Genomic DNA, 20,833 nt, shown 5'->3' on the forward strand with positions numbered 1-20,833 from the left:
AATACCCGCCTGGATGCCGTCCTGTGCAACCTGCTGTAGGTGACCCTGCTCTGGCAGGGGGGTTGGACTAGATGATCTCCAGAGGTCCCTTCCAACCCTGGCCATTCTGTGATTCTGTGATAATGGAGTTAGTGCAGCAGGCAGCCCGGTGAGACAACTAAGTGCTTGAGCACATGATGTACAAGGAGGGGTGGAGAGAACTGGATATGTTCAAGCCTAGGAAGAGTAGACTCATGGGAGATTCTACTGTCGTCTTTCAGCTGTCTAATGGGAAGATTCAGAGAAGACAGAGCCAGTTTCTTCTCAGAGGTGTTCAGTAAAAGGTTCAGAGGCAACAGACACAAATGGCAACACGTTCCAATCTAAGTCCTAATGAGATAATTGGTAGAAAAAAATCACAGTGATGGTAGTCAGATACTGAAACAGGTGCCCAAAGAGGCTGAGGAGTTTTCATCACTGGAGATATTCAAAACTCATCTGAACAAAGCTACAAGCAACCTGCTCTAATTTGTCCTTGTTTTGAGCAGCGGATTGAACCAGGTGACCTTCAGAGGTCATAGAATCCTAGACTGCCAGGTTTGAAGGGACCTTAGGGATCATCTGGTCCAACATTTCTTGGCAAAAGCACAGTCTAAACAAGATGGCCCAGCACGCTGTCCAGCTGAATCTGAAAAGTGTCCAATGTTGGGGAATCCACTGCTTCTCTGAGGAGATTATTCCAATGGCTGATTGTTCTCATTGTGAAAAATTTTCCTCTTGTGTCCAATCAGAATCTCTCCAGGAATAGCTTGTACCCATTAGCCCTCATCTTTTATGTGTGACTTGTAAAAAGGGAGTCTGCATCTTCTTTGTAGCCATCCTTTAAATATTGGAACATGGTGATAAGGTTTCCCCTAAGCCATCTTTTCTCAGGACTTAACAAATCCAATTCTCTTAGCCTTTCCTCATATGGCAGGCTTCCCAGTACTTTGATCATCTTGGTGGCCTTGGACCCTCTCCAGCCTGTCCACATCTTTTTTGTATAGCAGGGGCCAAACCTTAATACAGTATTCCAGGTGTGGCCTGACAAGCACTGAACAGGGTGGAATAATGACATCTTTGTCTCTGCTCGTGATGCCCTTGTGGATGCAACCCATCATCCATGCCATGCTGTGGCTTTCTTTGCCACAGCAACAGCACACTGTTCACTCCTAACCAGCCTGTTGTCCACCAGGACCCCCAGGTCCCTTTCCACAGCGCTGCTCCCCAGCCAGGTTGATCCTAGCCTGTGCTGCACTCCTGGATTATGTTTTCCCAGGTGCAAGACCTTAAACTTGTCCTTGTTGAACTTCATAAGGTTCTTGTTAGCCCACTCTTCCAGCTTATCCAGGTCTTGCTGAAGGGTGGCTCTACCTTCTGAAGTGTCCGCTTCCCCACTCAGTTTGGTATCATCAGCAAACTTCATCAGGTACACTCGATCCCATTATCCAGCCCATCATCCAGATCACTTATGAAGACATTAAACAGCGTTGGGCTCAGTATGAGTCCCTGGGGGACCCCACTTGTGACAGGTTGCCAGTTTGAGAAGGAGCTGTTTACCACCCCACTCTGGGTACAGCCTGTCAGCCAGTTCCCCACCCACTGCACAGACCACTTGTCTAGGTGGTTACACATCAGTTTATCTAGGAGGAGGCCTCCAACCAAGTCCCTGCAACCAAAAGTATTCCATGGTTCTAACTGACTCTGGTAAGTTGATCTGTATTCTAGGACAAACTCTGCAATTTTCGTGTTGTTTTGGTAAGAATTTGCTGCATAGTATTGACCTTGAAAAACAGGATAAACCGTAATTGTCTTGTTATTTTATAGCACTACAGCTGTAAGAAAAGAAAAAAAGTAAGAAAAATAGGGGGGGGGTGTCCACTATACTTCTCTTTCTCGCCAATTTCTACTTGTATTCTCAGTTTTTAATAAATTTTAAAAAGCCTCAAGAATTGCTGCTTTCTGGGATAATGCATCACTGTGATATGTGTCAGTGTGATAAAGGCTTGTCCTTTCATAAATAATTTTACCCAGACATTTTTTTTCATGATTTCTAATGTTACCTTTATACACATGTAATGCCTGAAGACAATAGTAACTCTCCCTACTTTTGTCCCATTCCTCCCTGTCCCCAAACACAGATGCTTTCAAACCTTATTGCTGTTCATAGAATCAGAGAAGATAAAATTGGAAATAATACCTGTTTCCTATGGTTTTTATATGCCTTCTGTAAGCTTGCCTTCCTGGCTGAGGGCTTAGACTGGGACAGGGACCTTAGGTCTGACAGTGGGGGTTTACTACTCTGCATCTGCAGTTACCAGGGATGCTGTTATGCCTTGTCATTTGGGTTGGAAGAACCATTTTCCATTTGCAGTATTCACATTCATTTTTGTCATGTCCTTTCTCTTGCTCCAGTTGTGGGCAAATACAATATCACATACTTGAGACTGCATCTTCCCAGCTGCCCTATTGAGACAGAGCGCTCTTCTGCTGTGAGATTTACAGCTGGCTAGGAAGTTTTTCCTCATATGTTTTGTATGCGCCTGTGACTAAATTGAAATGTTACATTTTGTTCTTGTGTTACTTGTGAAGATCAGTTTCCATTTTTGACCTGCACACAAGGTGACTTCACTGCCTCAGATGAGGGCGTTGGAATTGTGTTTCAGATGTGCCTTTCGATACTTTTCTCATCAATTGAGAGCATTTCTTATTACCACTGGTCACTAGCTAATATTTTTCATCTCGATTCCTGTGAAACCAGCTTTCCTAACTGGCCTGTGCATCTTCTCTGCAGCTAATTTCTCATCTTTTGGATGAAAAATATGATAGATAAGCATAGATATTTATTACAGTCATACAGTTTATAGATTCAATGCACATTTCTGTTGCTATCACTCAATTAATTTTAAATGACTCTTAATCACTTTACTGTAAAATGAAAATAAAATTGCTTATTCATAAAATCCCAAGTAGGCTATTACAGGTACTGCAAGATGAGAACATGCTTAACATTCTTATGGTAAGATTAAATTGATAAGCTCTTTTTTTCCCCTTTTCCTTTCTCTTCTATGGCTCTCTTCCATTTCATTGTCCTGACAGGGTGGTGTAGTCAAGTATTCCTCCGTTCTGCAGAACATAGTCTTCATTTGCAAACAACAGAGGGCCCCTTTCATGCTGGAGTATGTCAGCTTTTCTAGCCAGTTGTCTTCTTGAAGTACCCTAAGTAATTCAGACTGATTTAATCAAGCTCTCAGAAACTTATTTCATTTCCTTCTTATCTAGCAGATAGGCATTCTTAATTAAAAGAAATGGTTTTTTTTTTACTTCCTTGGAGAACAAAATATTTCCAGTTCTCGCTTTCTGTTCATGACTGACTAATTAAGTCCTAGCTCTAAGGAAGTGCCACCTATCCCCTTAGTGACTCAGCATACTTAGTTCGAAGTAAAGTGTTTTTACATGGAGCTTTATTATCTAGCTATTTACAATACTGAACAAATTTGATAGAAACTGGGACCAAGCATGATAGTAGTTTTGAGGCGACAGTGGGTTTGGAGAGATTCAGTTCCAGCATCCTTCTTTCAAGCATTCTGGAATGAACTTGATCTTTACAAGTAACCTATCTCATTTTTTAAAAACCGAGAGTGAGAAAGAGTTAGAAAATTGAGTTGCAAAATACTTTCTGTAGATACACCAGAAGAGCCTTATTTGGCCCAAGAAATCACAGCTGCCAACAACTGGCAGTTGCCAAGCTGGTGTGCTCAGTGCCAGCCGTGACAAAAGATCACAAAAGGTGCCAAGCCAACAGAAAATTGAGGCTGCTTTCCTCCTAGCTCCTACTCCCCTGTGTTGCTCAGCTCCCTCCTAGCATGTAAACTTCTGACTTCTCAAAGCCACGAATTTATTGTAGCTCAGCAGGTGGTAGCTCTCAAAAGCGTATGTTGTCTTCCTTAGCTTTCAGCATCAGTCCAACTTTTAGCTTTATCAGTCCCACCGGCACTAATAGCACTGACCAGATTGTTTCCATTCTGAAGGCTGGCAAAACTCAGATTGTCTGCAGATTTCCCCTTCCTTTTGTAATGGCTTGAGTTGTTCATGCCATGTTTGATGAAGTCCCACATTCTGGGAACTGAAAGACAGATGACATAATGCAACTTTCCCCTACAAGTATATGTAAGGGTGAAGCATCTTAGCCATGCAGGCTTTAGTGGAGATGCTGTATCTTTGAAAATACATTCCTTCAGGGGCATCTCCCGTCGTACATTTTCTCTTTTACCAATATTGTGTTCAGTATTGTTTCATTCTTTCTCTAGCTTGCCTTATGCTGTAATAATCTGCATTATATGCTCACTTAGTTCCTTTAGTCCACAATGTTTTTTTAAAAAAGTGTATTCTGTTTAATTTTTGAATTTTCAGCTGGTAGGATTCTTGGCTTTGATGGATGTGCCTGAATTCCTCAGGCAATTGTACCAAATGAATAACAGCACTTATGTTGTTAACTTATAACCAACTACTAGATAGATATACACATTCACTTCATTTTTCAGTGTGTTATTTTTCACTTTACATAGATAATACCAGGAGAATATGTTAGTTATGTCACATAGAGGCCTGAATAAACAGTTTAGAAATAGATTTATTCTTTTTTATTACTAAGTCCTTCTAGTTATATATATAAAGGATATAAGAGCAAACACTTTTTCAGTGTTTGACAGGTCAACATATTTTAAAGGATTGATACCTCATTAATCAACATAAGGTGTCTTTTCTTGTAGCATTGCTTGCTTGCTTCCTGTTTTCTTGCACGTTGCACAGAAAATCTTTTTTTCTTTTTCATCATTTACTTTTAGGCCGTCCTGTATGAAAAAACCTGTGAGAGAGCATTGAATAAAGTTACTAGTAAAAACTTCATTAGGCTACTGCAAAATGACACTTTATACTGCAGAAGTGGCCACTGACTTGGAATGTGAAAAAAAAAATGGTTTTTCTGGTGCTTTTGGAGTACAACACTTAGCTAATAACTGCAACATTTTTATTATGTGATTTCTTCTTGAGGGAAATATTTTGTGATCATATCTCCCAATCAAAGGGAGTGTTCCCTGCATTATAAGTGATAGGCATCGTTTTTTTAGAGACCATACATTGGCATTATGTAAAGGTTATCAGTGAGATGCAAATAACTCTTGTTTTTCACTCCTTAGTTTATGACACGCCTCTTCCCTTTCTCATATCTCCTGTTTTCAGCATAGATTTCGCATTTTAGTATGGAATATGCAGATGCCTTTGCTCGAAGAGATGGGGCATGGCACACAGTTTTTGACAGTTTTTTTTCCTTTAACTGCTTATTTCCATGTTGTGTTTGAGTAGTCTTGGATGACGTGAACAAATGGCAGCTGAAATGTAGCTGAAGGAGTCTGCTTTGTATTTTTAAATGCTTAAAGCTCCATACAGTATTGTAACTTGGGCAAAAAGTGCAAACAAAAGACAAACATTTAGAAGAACATTTTAAATTGTTACTGTGTTGGTTAATGTTTAGTAGAAGGTGTAAGTACATCCTATTCCCAGCTTACTCTAATTTTTCTCCTAAATTATGTTGTGAGGTTTCTGAAAGCATCATCTATTTCGGTTAAATTTCCCACCCCTACTTTTACAGGTACATCTCACTCTTTTTGAATACATTAAATTTTCCTTAAAATTACTTCTTTTCTGTGTCTGTAAAGAAACATCAGATCCCTGAACTCAGAACCATCCTCACTATAACACTGGAGTTTATTCTCCTCGAAATAAACACCTGTTGAGCCAAAAAAAGTTGGTCTTATAGTAGCTTCAGTTCAGATCCCACCCAAACCAGACTGCTGACATCCCTCAGTCTCCTCATGCACTCTGATCAGAACCAAAGATTTCCTCAGTGCCTCTAAAACTGAAACTTGACACCACCAGTGAAGGTTTCTTGATGTTTTTGTGTCCTTGTTTTGGGAAGTCCAGAAGGAGCCTTGGGTATCAGCACTGCATAACCTTGCTGGGCTCAGTAGTGTGTCTTGTGCGTAGTTCTCCAAAGCTTAAGGCTTTATTCCCAGTTCAGTGTTTTGCTAGTGCATGTGACTCTGTGTTAATTTCCTTCCTTGCGAAAGAGGAATTTGAAAGATTTGAAAGATTTTATTTTTAAAGATATCATTGCTCCAGAGACTCGGGAGAAGTGGGTTGTGCATGAGGATCTGGAAGGCCAGCTCTGAGGAAAGCTGCATTTTACTGTGGAAGAGCGCATCAGGGGTGGATTCTTGGCTGATCAGCTTGGTTGTCTTCTCTCCTTCAGAGGGACTGAAACAGTTTCAGGAGCACATGTGAATTGCTAGTACTTTTCCGTTAGAGATGTAATCTTTCCCAGATACATTTTTATCTTTTTTTTTAATGGATAGAAATACATCTTATTAGTTTGCAAATATCTTCAAGGAAAATCTGATCTTGAGCCAAGCGACACTGAGTATGATTAAGGCAACATAGCTTTTTAATTTTTTTAATTAGTTTAAAGTGCCTGTACACTGCTAACATTCTTCCTTACACCTGTCTGCACAAGCAGAAAGCAATCAACGACGAAAAAAACGCACCAAAACCTTTAAAGGAATTTCAGTTGATTTCTTGAAAAATCCAAATCCAAAGGAGAATGTTTTCTTCGGCATCTTGGAATAGTGGAGGATGCTTTTTGAATTATAGGTAGAGAAATTTTATTTCAAAGTAGAAAGGGACTGGAACTCTACTGTTGTCTTTCTGTATCCTGTTTTGACCATAGCCTCATTAATTCTTTGTTAAGTTTTCAACATTGCTTATATCTCTCAACTTGCAATATATGTCTTCATATACAAAGACAGATAATTTATAGAAAATGTATGACATTCCTGTTAGGAATATTTTTCTTGACAGCAAAGGCTGTCGTTTGTTCATCTTTCCTAATGGTTATGAGTATTCCCCAATTACTTGGAAGAATAATTCATTGAAGGGAGATAGAAAATATCTCAATGATAGGCTGCAGCGAGGCAGTTGCCCTGGTAAGGGGCTCAATTAAAAATCCTAATTTTGCCTCATTTGTCTCAAGGTTGCCAAACAAAAAGTAGTTCACTGGAGTAGTGTAATTGTCTAGATAAAGAATTTGTCTTCCTCAGTAGGTACTCCAAACTAGAGATAATTTAATTAGCGAACTTTGTGATCACTGAGGATATCAGTGGGAGTGTATTTCAGATGTCTGACACATAGGGCATCTTGTCACCAGATTTTATTTTTTTTCCTATGCTCTTTCAGGATATATTAAAAAATAATGTATTTATTCAAAACAGTCATGGACATACTTACTACTTCTGTAGCAGATCCATGTACTGTGAAATGGTAGAAATCCCTCCTCAAACGCGTAAGCCAGTAACCTTGTCCATGCCCGTTACCAAGGCTATCACAGAAACCTCAGATGAAGAGATACTCATAAACGTTACTTGCACCGAGTTCTCCAGAAACCCAGTGGCATTTGCTCAACTCACAAAGTATTCCTAGCTGTATTCTGGAGTCCTACAGCTGACAGACTGAGAAGACAGTATTACAGCTATATCAGAGAATGAGCCATCTGCACTATTCAGATAGGCTGTTCAGCCCTGTATGGGGTATATTTATTACAAATAATGCTGCTACCCCTCATTTTGCAGGCAGTCAAAAGCCTGTAACAAATCATCTCAGTAGGCACTCTTCACATTAGCCTGATGTGAGCTGTCAAAGCCAGTGCTGCTGAATGTATTTCATAAGAGGAGATACCTCTTAATAAACCTGTGTGCTAAGCACCCAAAAGGAATATGCCAAACGTGCCATTCTGAGAGACGTTATGGTCTGCATTTGTTACCAGAAATTGGTCTCACCCAGTGGATACCAAATAGAGCTGTATACTTCCCATCCCAAATTCTCATGTTAATGAAGATGCTGTAGCAAGGTACAGTTTGATGAACGTGATAACACTGCTTTTCAATCAACCCCATCCTTTTGCATACTTTTCGCAGTATAGTCTCTGGGAATGGCCAGCTTTGGATCAGATTTAGTACAGCATCTTTATAGCTGATGGGTAAACACTTTTCCATTCACATCTATAAAAAGAATCTGTTTGAAAGATTCTTCTTGAAAACAATTTTGGGTTTAAGGAGATAAGCTAAATTATATAAGATACTTATTTGGGCATCTCAGTGACATAAAATCATCAGGCTTTTAGCCCTGAAACGGACCAGTTTACATTTTTTCAGAATGGTCCTGCTAGCATCACTGTCCTCCCATCCTTTTCTTAGAGCCAGACTCTGAATGTTCTCATGCATGCTTTTGTTTTATATCAGAAATCCTTTTCCACTGTGTTGGTACATTCACCGTGCTTTCTTTTTTGTCCTTGCCAACTGCTCAGTTTAATACCTTTTGCCGAAGACTGGATTTTCAGTAGCTGTCAGCCTGAAAGTATAAAACGTATCTTGATTCTTTAACATAAGCTATTTCAAAATGACAGGATAATATTCGACTGTTATCCCAAATTTCTGCAAACTTTTAGAAAAGGATTTTTCTCTCTTGATAGCTTGTTCAGTATATGCTGTAAGGCAAACATAAGCTACTCTAGCATAATTCTTAAATGATTTGCTTTTAAAATTTTGTTCTCCTTACGTTATATTTGATTTTTTGTTATATTTCAATGGCTGGTTTTTACATTGAATTTTTCTTTTTATTATTGGTCGTACCAGGTATTATTTTAGATGCAATGAAAAGATCGCATAGCCATATGAGAGAAAATAACTGCTGTATTGTGATTTGTTTTCTTTTCTGGCTAGCTGGACTGCAGTTAAAAGAGACATGTGTGATCTTAGATCACAAAAATACCCTCTGAAACCTCAATAAAATGCCATTCATAAGGAAGATTTTATTGCTGTTTAGAAAACACTTTTTTCAGCCAAATCTCTTGAGCAGAGAGTGACTGGCTGTGTGATCTGTTCACAGGGCGGTTGGCTTGTGCACTGGAGTTAAAGGTAAAAAGAACAGCACCTTTGGGACTTCTTCCCACACTGTTAGGGCCAAATTCAACTAACCCAGCGTGTTGCAGGGAGAAGGAATCCACACTGAGGCCTAATCAGCCATTTTATAAATGTCATTTTTGGCTTTGCATCTGTTTGCTCAATTAACAAAAGCAGAAGAAAAAATACAACAGGGCAAACTTATTTGTTGAACTACTGAATGTTTTTAATAAGGTCCTTAAAGCATTAGTATTTTTCTTAACAAAGGAACGCCCATATAATTATCTTACAGATTTATTTCAAAGTTCACCTTGAGTTTGTATTTCTAATGCACTTAGCTGCAACAAAAACTAAAGGTTGCAGGGTTTTAAGGTTAAAGGTTTCTTTTCTAGTTCAATAGCCATCAGCTTTCAAAAATAATTGTAGAACATGACATGTAGTTAATTTGATATCTAAACTCTGAAGCCTGATTTTGAATTTGACATCAACTATGAAATTACAGTAATGTATTCATTATTTTCATTAGAAAACCTGCTTCCTAGTAAAGAGATGCTGATAATTTAAATAGTTGGGAAGCTGCACATTAGTTTTATTAGGGTTTTTTCAGCTGCACATTAGTGGGGCAAAGAGGATTATATCTACAAAACTGGAATTACAGATCGGTGAAAACATGAGATGCTTACCTGAAGTTTTTAGAGTGTCTTGGTTTTAGTATATTGTATCTGGCCCTGTCTGAAAGCGAATCTTTGGTTTACGTAATTTGATAAGGACCTATTGCACTAAAACAACACTTTTGTTAATCTCTGGTGTTAATCCCTCAATTTTAGTCAGTTGGTTAAATTGGTCTTTTCTTCCAATTATTCTGGAAATACAAAGACACAGCATTTGACTTCACCGTTGTTTATGTGTAATTGGGCTACTGCCTCATGACTGGAGAGTAGCCTGGTTTATTCTGGTTTTGTTCAATCAAGCAATTGAAGGAAAAAATAAGTCTATTTTCCTTTAGATTAGTTTAATAGTGTTTAGAGCAAGCATTTGAGATATGTGCTTCTCATCCTTAGTTAAATTTCTCTTTCTGTTAATGTATTTATTATGTACCTTTCTCTAAATTCACTAACTGTTGATGCTTCATCATTTCACTCTATCATAAGGAAAATTGTTTCCATAAATGCGTGTTCTCTACTGATTGCTCAGGAATAACATTTCACAGTGGAAGCACCTGTAGCATTCGGATTTGGTGTGTGTGGTTTTGATTATATTTCTTGGTCTTCTGCTAGACTGAATCTGAGCTGTTAATACAAGAAGAGAAAAACTTAAAAAAAAATATTCTATTAACCTATAATTACACGTTGTATGGCCAAATGTGGGATGTTGTTGTGTTTGACAGTTGACCCATTTTGCCTCAGAGAAGCTTGGACCTGAGTTTGAAGGCCTTTAGGTACTCACGCAGGTAATTCTTAACACTGAGGAAAGAAGACAATGAGTGTAGAGTTGAGATCTGCTTCTAGTCTTTGACTTCCACGCCTCTTGATTCAGACACTATTGGGCTCCTGCTCGTAAAATTTGGGGCAAGCTGGTTTCCAGTAGCTTTTTTAGTTTTCGTCCTTTGCCCCCTCCAGTGCTGATCTGAACACAGGCTTTGTTTTTAAAAATCAAAGTTTCCTAGCTTCAGGAAATGAAGTCCACCCTCCCCATCTCTTAAAGCCACTGTGGGACTTCTTGACTCACATAGAGCAGACCAGTTAAATTTTCAGGGTCTGTTAATATTTTCATTGGCATATGTTACCTTGTCATATAAATGGCACAGAACAGCGAGGAACAGTGTAACAAAATGATGAGAGATTGTGGGAGGAGAGACTTACAAGCAGAAGTACCTGAGTGCTGGAGTTTGCCAGTTCTGCATCCGAACAAGAGCAACTCATTGAAAGTATGTTGATTGGTCTTTTAGCTGAGATGCAACATGCAACAGATGCAGTAGTATTAAACTAGGCTGTTTGAAAAGCCTAATGAAATGATTATTTCTTTTACTTAGTAACTTAATGCACCATTTTTTGATTTTAGTATAATGTTGAAGAATCGTGATAAGCGACTTCAGAAGCTGGGATTGCTAGATACAGCCTAACGAAGCAAAGGAAGAGCCCCAGATAATACTTAAAAAAAAATAAATAAAAAAAATCCAGCCATACTGAATTCTGTGTATATCTTCAGTAGTGTGTAACTCCCCTGATGCTAATTTTTCAATGCAGAAGATAGGGAACTTTGTTCAGCCTTTGGCAACTTTCCTTTCACTGTCAATCAGACACCCAGTTGTGGTGATGGGACTGTGTGATGTGGTCAATCCTGTTTCCATCATCACTTATTTAGCTTCCTTTCATCACTTTCGTTTTCTTGAGGCTAAGCAATTTGGCTTTCTAAGCACTACCATTATTCTCCGTGGTTTACTGATCAACCACTGGTAAAGTAAAGTGAGTTTTGAGCAAGTAAAAGCTAAAGCAAAACCTTTCAGAACAGGGCTTCTTATTTTCAAAACAAAGTAGCATTTTTGGGAAGAGTTTCTCCTTGGCTTCCTTCTGTTATACTTCCCAGAATGTAAATGTTTTTCTTTGTGTACCAAAACTACAAAAAAAAAACCAAACCCCAAAACCCAACAGCTCAGCTATGTCACTGTGTTTGTGATCTTTCAAATTCATAAGTTAAGGTTAAGGGTACGGCCAGCTAAAATATTTGGTGGGGCAGACCTTAAAAACAAAGAAGTGATGAAGGAAATAGTGGGGGTAATGTAGTAAGTTGGACACTTTCCTGTGAGTTTTAAGTCAGTCCAATTCAAATCACTAGCATCCCGTTCTGTTGATGTTGATTTTTTTGCAGTAAAAGTTTCCTTTTTTCTCACCCATCTAATCATTAATGAACAAGACTGCTAATAAAGGTCTGGACAGCTTAGCTGATCGTTTCCTGCCTGCCAGCATTTCCTTCCAGAATTTTTTCCCATTATAGTGTGTTTTGCGCTCTGACCTAAATTGTTGTACAGTCTTTCAGATGGCTGCTCCATTTCATTCCACGAGTGAACAAATGCACTCCTCTGTGTCTTTTAGGACTACAGAGTGCTTTGAGGTCTTATGCAATGATATCAACTGCCTCAAGGCGGGCAGCAGAGGAGGAGGCGCTCATCTCCTCTCTCTGGGTGAGAGAAAATGGAATGAAGCTGCATCAGGGGAAGTTCAGGTTGGACATTAGGAAAAGGTTCTTCACTGAGAGGGTGGTCGGTCACTGGAGCAGGCTCCCCATGGAAGCAGTCATGGCACCAAGCCTGTCAGAGTTCAAGGAGTGTCTGGATGACGCTCTTAGTCATATGGTTTAGTTTTAGATAGTCCTGCAAGGAGCAGGGAGCGGGACTCAATGATCCTTATGGGTCCCTTCCAACTTGAGTTATTTTATGATTTTATGATTCTGTGTGATACCTTGTAGAATCTAATATTTCATAATACGAGGCACGTTGGCAATTTTAAACTAAATAATATAGTACTTCACTGCTACAGTTTTCTTTACAGTTTTTTTCAGTAATGTTGACTATCGCATCAGTGTGCTTTAAAGCAAATAAAGTTCATCTGTCCATCAGGATTACTAGTTGCAGCAGCAGTGGACTGTCCTGTGGGTGGTGGTAATGCTACGTCAATGAAGGCTTGAGCTAGACAATCCTTCTGACGTGGCTGACTGACACATAAATATTTTCTGTAGTTTCTATAGCTGTGCACAAGATCTGTATATTTTTTCCTAGCGCGTGTATTCATTAGGCGGAATGTAATATGTGTATATACATTTTGTCTTGAAGGTAGGCTTCTGTGGTGGTTCGAATGCATTGAAAATGTATAATTATACTTGGATTATTATAAAAACACTGTTGTGTGTGTGGCATATGACTGTGAAGGAAAAATATATTAAAATATGATTATAAAATTCAAATTAACTTATGTATATTTTCAGCTATCATTTTGTCACCTTTTATTTTACAAAAAGAACATTTGAAATTATGCCAGAAAAGATAACCAGATGAGGATAATCGCTTATGTTACATTAACATGTAGCATGAAAATCCATATGAGGAAAGAATTAACAGCTATATATGCTGATGTGCATTACGGTAAAAGATAATGAGATTAGTATTAAAATGCAAAAAATATTCACATTAGTACAGAAAAAAATAATTTCATAAAAGCATTAATAAATAATAGGGCTTATAAAGCAAGTAATCTCATTAGGGAGAAAAACTCTTCCAAAGGACTCACAGGTAATAAAGTGTCTTTCCACTTTTCAGGAGTGCTTGGTGGTCCATTGGTTTTCTATTGCTTATGTCCATTTTCCTGTTTTAAAATTATTTTAAAATGTGAAATCTTCTGATTTTAAAATTTTTACTGCTTATTGGGATTATTTTAATTCTTCCTCCATGGTGTACAGCTATACCTCATCACTGGAAATTCAATAATTTCATAGAGAAGTGGAAAGGTGTGGCTTTTAAAAATTAATTAATTAATAGAAATTAATAGGTATTTTCAGTGTCCAGATTGAGAAAACTTATGGGGTTTTTTTCAGCAGGCTTAAATTAGGCACCCAAAATCAAAGGATGTGAAATTATTAATTCTGAAAATCTTGGCCCATCTTTAGTTGAAAGACTTTGGGGTTTATTTTTTTAAATCAGAAGCCTGATTTTGATTCTACTTCCTTTCCTCTAATATATTTCGTTGATACAGTACTTCGCATGACATATTGTGAAATGAAGAAAGATTCTAAGCAGTGGAAAAGATTTTTCAGTTTTGAGTGCTATATTTTTTAGGAGCTGTACCTCAAAAGAAAAAATTATTTGAAAATTGCTATTAAAAAATGCAACAGAAATTGTTACTTCCAAAATGAGTGGAATTCTTTAGTGTAATTCAACATAATAAACATTCTCATTTGATTTTTCTTCCTTTTTATGTGACTAGAACAATTTTTGTTATTTGATTTGAGGGTGTCTCCGAGAATAAATGTCTTCTGAGTGAGGTAGTTTTGCTTTTGTTAGTTTTGTTATTGTTTCTGCTGGTTCCAGTGAAATCCTTCTTTAAAGCTTTGTCTCACTGAACATGAATTGGATCTCCAATTTTTATTAGAATCACCAGGATTCTTTCTCTCTCTGTCATCTCATTTTAAAAAGATGTTTCAGTAGGAATACATACTCATAGTAGTATTTAATGCTCTGTATCTCTCAGAAATTCATGTGCTCTTTATTTTATGATGAGAATTCCACATGCACATTGCAAATCAGTGTTTGCTCAGTTGCTGCACACGCTAACACTAATGCTTTCTAGAAAACACTCATAAATCTCTAAGCTGTTGCCATCATTGTAATTAATTCATTCTCTTTTTGCTGTCTTTAATCTTGTGGAGTTTTTTCAATTTTAATAAAATAGTGTTGCAGATTAAAACTTCACTGTCCCTTTGCTATATATTTGTGTAATTGCAGTCAAAAGAGTTAAAAGAACATTGAGTTTACAAAATGAAGGTCTCAAACTGAGGGAATTCCAGAGCTTTGTTTCTTTCTGCAGTCCGAATTAGGTTCCTTCTGCACATATATTATGAAAAATCTTTCTTTTCCTCTTGACTGTCTCCTCATAGAATGTACCAGTGCTTGCTTAAGACTCATACTTTCTGTATTTTATTTTATTGTTCCAGTTCAATATGTGGTCCAATTCTGCACATTGTTCAGTGGTGGTGTGAAGATGAAATTGTTCTATAATTATGAGTAGTATTTCAGTGTTTAAAATAGCAACAGAACTGTTTTACTGGGCAATGAATTGGGTGATTCCTATTAATCAAGCTTTTGAGGTCTGATATTAAAATTGTGTGTATTTTAAAATATTTTTAAAATATTGTTCGTATATATAAAAACATGATTCTCTGACTTTGGCTTTGAAGACTCAAAGTTATCTGACAGAGAAGAAAGAGGATTCTTTACAGAATCACAGTATGGATTCTTTACAGTTTCATAGAACTTTCATGGTGCAGAGGTTCAAGGGCTTTGGGCTTGTATATGCTAAACCTTTTAAATGTTTACCTGCATGAAGTATTGTAAAAGTGAGAATTATCATTTGGTACCGTGGGCATTGATATAAGATGAGATGCATTTTCGTGCATCAAATGTCTGCAAGTCTTTTATTTATAGATTTCAAGTTCCACATGACCATCTCGGTTTATACAGTTAAATAGTTGGGGAAATTTTAGGTAATGCCATAGATACCTCTGTCATTTGAAAGGTTTATTGCCCAACTTTTGTTGCCTTTTGACATCAAAGGTATAGAGTGGTAGTTGTGTCCTGCACATGAATTCACATTTCCAAACAGTAGGACAGTTGTGAGGATTGATCTGAGTATTACAAGCACTGGGTAATTTCAAGACTTCCATCTTCTAAACTGCTTTAGGAAAGCTTGAGTTTGTTTCTAAATATCTACCTAATATATCAGAAAGACAGTAATTTTGGTTCAGACATGAGAAGGTACATGTCAATAGTATATATCCTTGTAATTACTTCTGTCTTCAAAATACATATTTTGTTTGAAAACATTTTGGACCATGGGGAGATGATCTACTTCAGACATATTTTGATAAAGGTTGTGGCTTTATTAATATTGTTTTCTCTTATCTAACCAGTAGATTACAGTAACACAGACCAGTTTCCCAACAGGTGAATCTATGTTTACAAGTTTATAAAACATAATTAATTCCCCTAATTTTAATTTAGAAGTTGAATAAGAATTCTCATATGGAATTGAATGTGCTAGGCTTACATATTTTCATTTTCTGCGTTGACTTAGCTATACTTTCTATGTTTATTTTACTGGACAGATAGAACCATGTATTGTACAAGCTGAGTTGGTGCCAACATAATATTTCCAATAAGTCGTTTAATCACTGAACAAGTCTGCTTTCTAGCTGGGCAATGCGCCCATTGCCAGTGTGCAACACTGGGTTAGAATAACTTAGCAATTATACTGGTTGTGTTTAAAAAACATCCTGACTCAAATCAGCTGTAACTGTTGGACAAGGTAGTTAAGTATGCCACTAATTTTTTAACATCATCAGAAAAGGACTTTCCTTTTTTTTTCTTGGTCTCTGGAGGCCATCAGCACTTTTTCACACTAACAGAAGTTTGTTTAGCACCAACGAAAATTTGCTGTTTCTGCAATTTTCCCGGCTCCAGTTGGCTTATATTGCAAAAAGCGGAGCTCAGTGTTGAACCTACATTTTTTTGGAAGAAGTCAAAGCACTGACTCGCCACACACCACATAATTTGAACATATATATTGCAAAGAGATATGTTCCTGATCGTACTTCTGTTATGAGTTCTGAAGAAAATATTAAAGCAATCAGAGTTGTTTGTGATCTGTTCTAAAAGTATTTCTGAAATACAGAAGAAACATTCTTTCCTCTCTGCGTGGATAACATACCAGATAGGAAGACAGTATATCATTCTGCTTTCTAAATAGTAAATTAAAGAGCCCTCTCTACTACTTGCACGATGTTTTGGGGAAATTTTGGAACCAAAGAATCCGTCTTTTATTCCAAAATCCAAACTCCAGATATAATTATGGGGAAAAGGGCTGAGGAAGCAAAGCTAGCCTGTTTTGTTTTGATTGGACTAAAAGTTTAGACTTAAGCTCTCTGTGGTCGGGAGGCTTAGATTAAAGGGTCTGTAATTAGATTCAATACTCCATGTGTCTTAATGCCCAGACTCCAAACCCAGTCTGCAGTCAATGGTAGTTGCCAGGATCATCAAAAATAATCCATAGATGCAAGTGAAAAGGAAATTATGCACGCTTTCTGAAATAGTTTGTTGTTACTTGCTCTGTCTTGTTTCTGTGAAAAGAAAGGCTAGAAAAGCCTTCAAAATATCTAGTAAACAAGTAGAACTTGAGGTTGAAAAGAAACAGTTTTACTTCTGGAAACAGATTGCCTAGATCTTGTAGGTAGTCCTTTATATTCAAGTCATGATTCATTAGTTTTTCCTTTTTGATCCTCCTATTTTCCTTACACTAGATATAGTGGTACCCAAAGCAAAATAGGCTATTAGATGTCTGCATTTTTTTATTCGTACAACTGCGTATGAACAGAGAAAAGATTTCTATGTAGCACATACCACGTAGTCACAGGAGGGCAGGTGCATCTTTTGATTAACAGTTCATACTAAATAATAATTGAAGTTTTTGTTTCAGAAATTTCCACATTTAGATTAATGAAAATGAGCAAATTGATGCATTCTTTTGGCTGAATTTACAGCTGAGGGGAAGACTTGAGGATGAGTTTGGTGTTGGTGAACTCCTGCAAATGAAGTGATGGTACTTGAGGGTTCAACTCTTCCCCAGTCCATCTGCCCAGCACTGGGGCTGACGGGAAGCGTGGCCAGGACCGCACACTAAGTGCTCTTCTCTTTTGCAGGCAAGTTAAAGATCAAAATAAGAAAGTAGCAAATCTGAAGCACAAAGAGCAAGTGGAGAAAAAGAAGAGTGCACAGATGCTGGAGGAGGCCAGAAGACGAGAGGATAACCTCAATGACAGCTCCCAACAGCTTCAGGTAACATGGGAATTGAATTACCCAAGTAATTCAACTTACCTAAGAAATTTGTTACTGATTGTTTAAAAGGACACATCTATCCCAGAGTACTTAAAAGAAACCAGCCTCTCTGTTGCCTTCATAGTTTACACCGTTTTCATAAAAGGGAAAAGTAGTTTTAACTATGAACTCAGTTATGAAGTGCATCGTTGCAATAACTTTATCATTTTGGTATTGAGATTGGTGTGGCATTTCTTTCTTCTCTGCTCTTCTAACAGCCTTTTTCTTTAGCTGTTTTGTGTATTTTCCCAGCTGGTTTTACATTCTATTGGTCCCTTTCCTTCACTAAATGAAAGATAACCAAGTAAGTATTCTTATAGTAAATTGAAATTATTGTGGGGTAACTGGAGAACCATGTTTTCTGTGTTTACTCGTCCTTGTTTGACAGTGAAACTCTACCTCATGAGTTCTTGGTATGCTTACTAGTCAGTTTGCTTTATTTCTGAAATGATAACACGCCACTGCCCCACAGAGTTATCTGGTTACCTCAAATCTACTGAGGCATATGAAAGTCACCGGTACGAGAGCAAGTCAAATATTTCTCAGTGTGCGATGTGTTGATATTAGCTGTAGATGGTTTATCAAATGGTAAGTTTTCAAGTGCGGTCATAAAAATGTTAAGCTATTGCCATGAATAAAGCAAAGGTAGCATGATGCTAAGTGAGGAGATAGATATTTTGCCTGTGATATCTTTAGTTTACAAAGATAACTTTCCTTTTGGTGAGTGAAAATAAACATGGAAACAGTAATCTACTCTTGAGACCCTTAAAAATTATTTTTTTAAATCTTTAGAGAGCAAGCATTTTCATAGGTGTTTTCCTGTGTTATCCTAGGTTAAATCCTGTTTCTTGTTACCAACTACATATCTTAATAAATCTACAATGAAGACACAGAATAAATCCTAATAGTTCACTAGCAAAGATAAATCCTCCCCCTTAGTTTAAACAGATACTTCTTTACTCTGTTCTGTGGAATTCCAGGGGGATGGTTTCAACTCTTTAAGAACTTTTGAAAGAACCACAGAAACGTGTGTCCATGTGGAATGCTCTCAGATGCACTGTTTTGTGGTTTCCCCACTCAATTCTAGTCCTGTGTGTTCAGGGCACTGAAATAGTTAAGTTCCAAGTGTATGAAAATGATTTCATAACTGCAAACTTTTATGAAAGTCTGGATGTGGGATTTCTACATCTGCTAATGGGTTTTGTGGCAGTAATGCTATGGCAATCCACAAGGCCCTTGTTATGTGGCAGCTTAAGTTCAAATAACACAATCCTCTGTATCAGTGAAATGTCTTTAAAAATTCCTAAGACTAATACAGTATTTGGTTAAAACTAATACAATATTTGTTTAGATTTGTAATTTGCATTTGAGAAAATCTGTATTTTAAATTTGAAAAGATAAGCAGTACTTGACATTTGCCTTGCAATTATGTGCATGCTGTATTTATCAAATGATACCATTCCACAAGATCATCTTTTTTGTTTTTATGTAGCACTTTCGGATTTTAAAAGGTGTGGCTTTCTTTTCTGGCTTTTTTCCCAACAATTATTCTTTCCCTTTTCGTTTTTCTTTCTTTTACACAAACAGAATGCATCGGAAAAAGCCTGAAATTTGTTTTCTCTCAGTCCCTATTTGCATGTTAAAATTGCTCTTCCCCCCCCCAAGAAACAATAAGTTATGTAATGTGTTTGTGCAACTACGCGTAGCAATGGACAGACAGTGATATTCTGGTTACTGATAACTTTTAATTCCTGTTAAAACTATTTAACCAGTTTCCGATACTTCAAAGAGATTGTACAGCTTTGGTGGAAGCAGTGAAGCAGCTTTTGCTCAGAAATTAGTTGGCAAAAAATGCTGCTGCTTCATGTCAGACTGCTTCTAAGAATGTATAGCTGTCCTTGCAATGTACTAATCAATTCTCTACTTACAAAGGGTTTTAGCCATAGAGGGATCATAGATATAAAACTTTGAATAGCATACTTAGCATAATTTTACTCTAAATATTTCCTCTTTTTTGACTTCAAATTAACCAACCTACATTTAGGAATAAGAAACAAATAACCATTCGTGTCTTTTGAGGAAGCCAAGTTGTTTGATATTTTTCTTTTTCTGCAGTGTTACTTTGTTGTAGGCTGGTGGTCTAATAGGCAAGCTAAAGTTGAGAACAAAGATGTCAAAGAGTATAATTTTGTTATCTTTACCTTTTTACATTTAGGTTTTCCAATTAGAGATGTCTATACAGCAGTACACGCTTTTCTCCAGTTTGCTTATGTTGTGTTTTATTCTGCACTGGTGTCTGTTGCTTTCTGTATAATAATACGCAAGTATTTCTGAGATTAAAAATAGACATTATTAAATGCATATAAGAATTTAAGATTGAAGTGGGTTGTGATAGTCAACAATCAAATGTTTAAGTTATCATAGTATTAATATTACTTGATTTTCCCTGGTGCCTTTCCTGCGTTTGTGAACCTAATTGTCCTGTTTGGGTGGGCTCAATTTTAGAGAGTCTTTCCCCATATTCAACACAAGGCTGAAGGGAACGCTTTCATTCACAGATGAAAAAGGTCTGTATGTTCTAATGAAAATATCAGGCTAAGGTAAAATATGGAGTGTTTAATGACAAGTGACAGGTTCAATAAAAACTCCTTCCTTTAGAAGAGCCCTCTGCTTATAGCCTCCCTCTCTCAAGGACTGCAACATTTTGGTTTCCTGGAAGTAAAATTTACCCAGGACCACATTTCAATTTGTTAGTTATGGAGACCCGTCTTCTCCATAGACCCTAAAGGGCACTGCCTTCTAATCGATTAAAAAAAAAAAATTAAACCTGAGTGGAACATAGATTTTTTTATTTTTTTTTTTTTTATGAAACCATTGTTGGCTTTGGGGTCAGGACACACAAACACCAATTTCAGATAATTTTGGTCTTGGTGGTTTTGGCTAGAATTAATAATAAGACATTATGAAATGCGTAAAAATATATGATCTGCATGTTCTTCAGTTGATTGTCTGCAATCCAGTCAAATAAACACGCTCCCAAGCACATACTCCACTCCTCCTCTCTCTGTCCCTAACAGGCATGTGGTTTCTTTCTTCCTGAGTCCAGTAACAAAATGTTCATTTATTTGGAGAGCTCTGATGATGGAAATTTGGTATTTTGGGGAGT

The 20,833-nt window shown here is 37.3% G+C and overlaps 1 protein-coding gene across 1 annotated transcript in view; it reads left to right on the top strand.

Annotated features, from left to right (window-relative positions):
* ERC1 (ELKS/RAB6-interacting/CAST family member 1) overlaps positions 1-20,833 on the top strand; it is a 303,616-nt gene that overhangs the window by 149,271 nt on the left and 133,512 nt on the right. The window contains exon 13 of the mRNA XM_009879628.1: positions 17,493-17,628. Coding sequence (XP_009877930.1) covers positions 17,493-17,628 — 136 coding nt within the window. The remainder of the gene's footprint in view (positions 1-17,492; positions 17,629-20,833) is intronic.

This window comes from Charadrius vociferus, unplaced genomic scaffold (genome assembly GCF_000708025.1).
Source record: "Charadrius vociferus isolate BGI_N301 unplaced genomic scaffold, ASM70802v2 scaffold90, whole genome shotgun sequence".
Taxonomy (NCBI): domain Eukaryota; kingdom Metazoa; phylum Chordata; class Aves; order Charadriiformes; family Charadriidae; genus Charadrius; species Charadrius vociferus.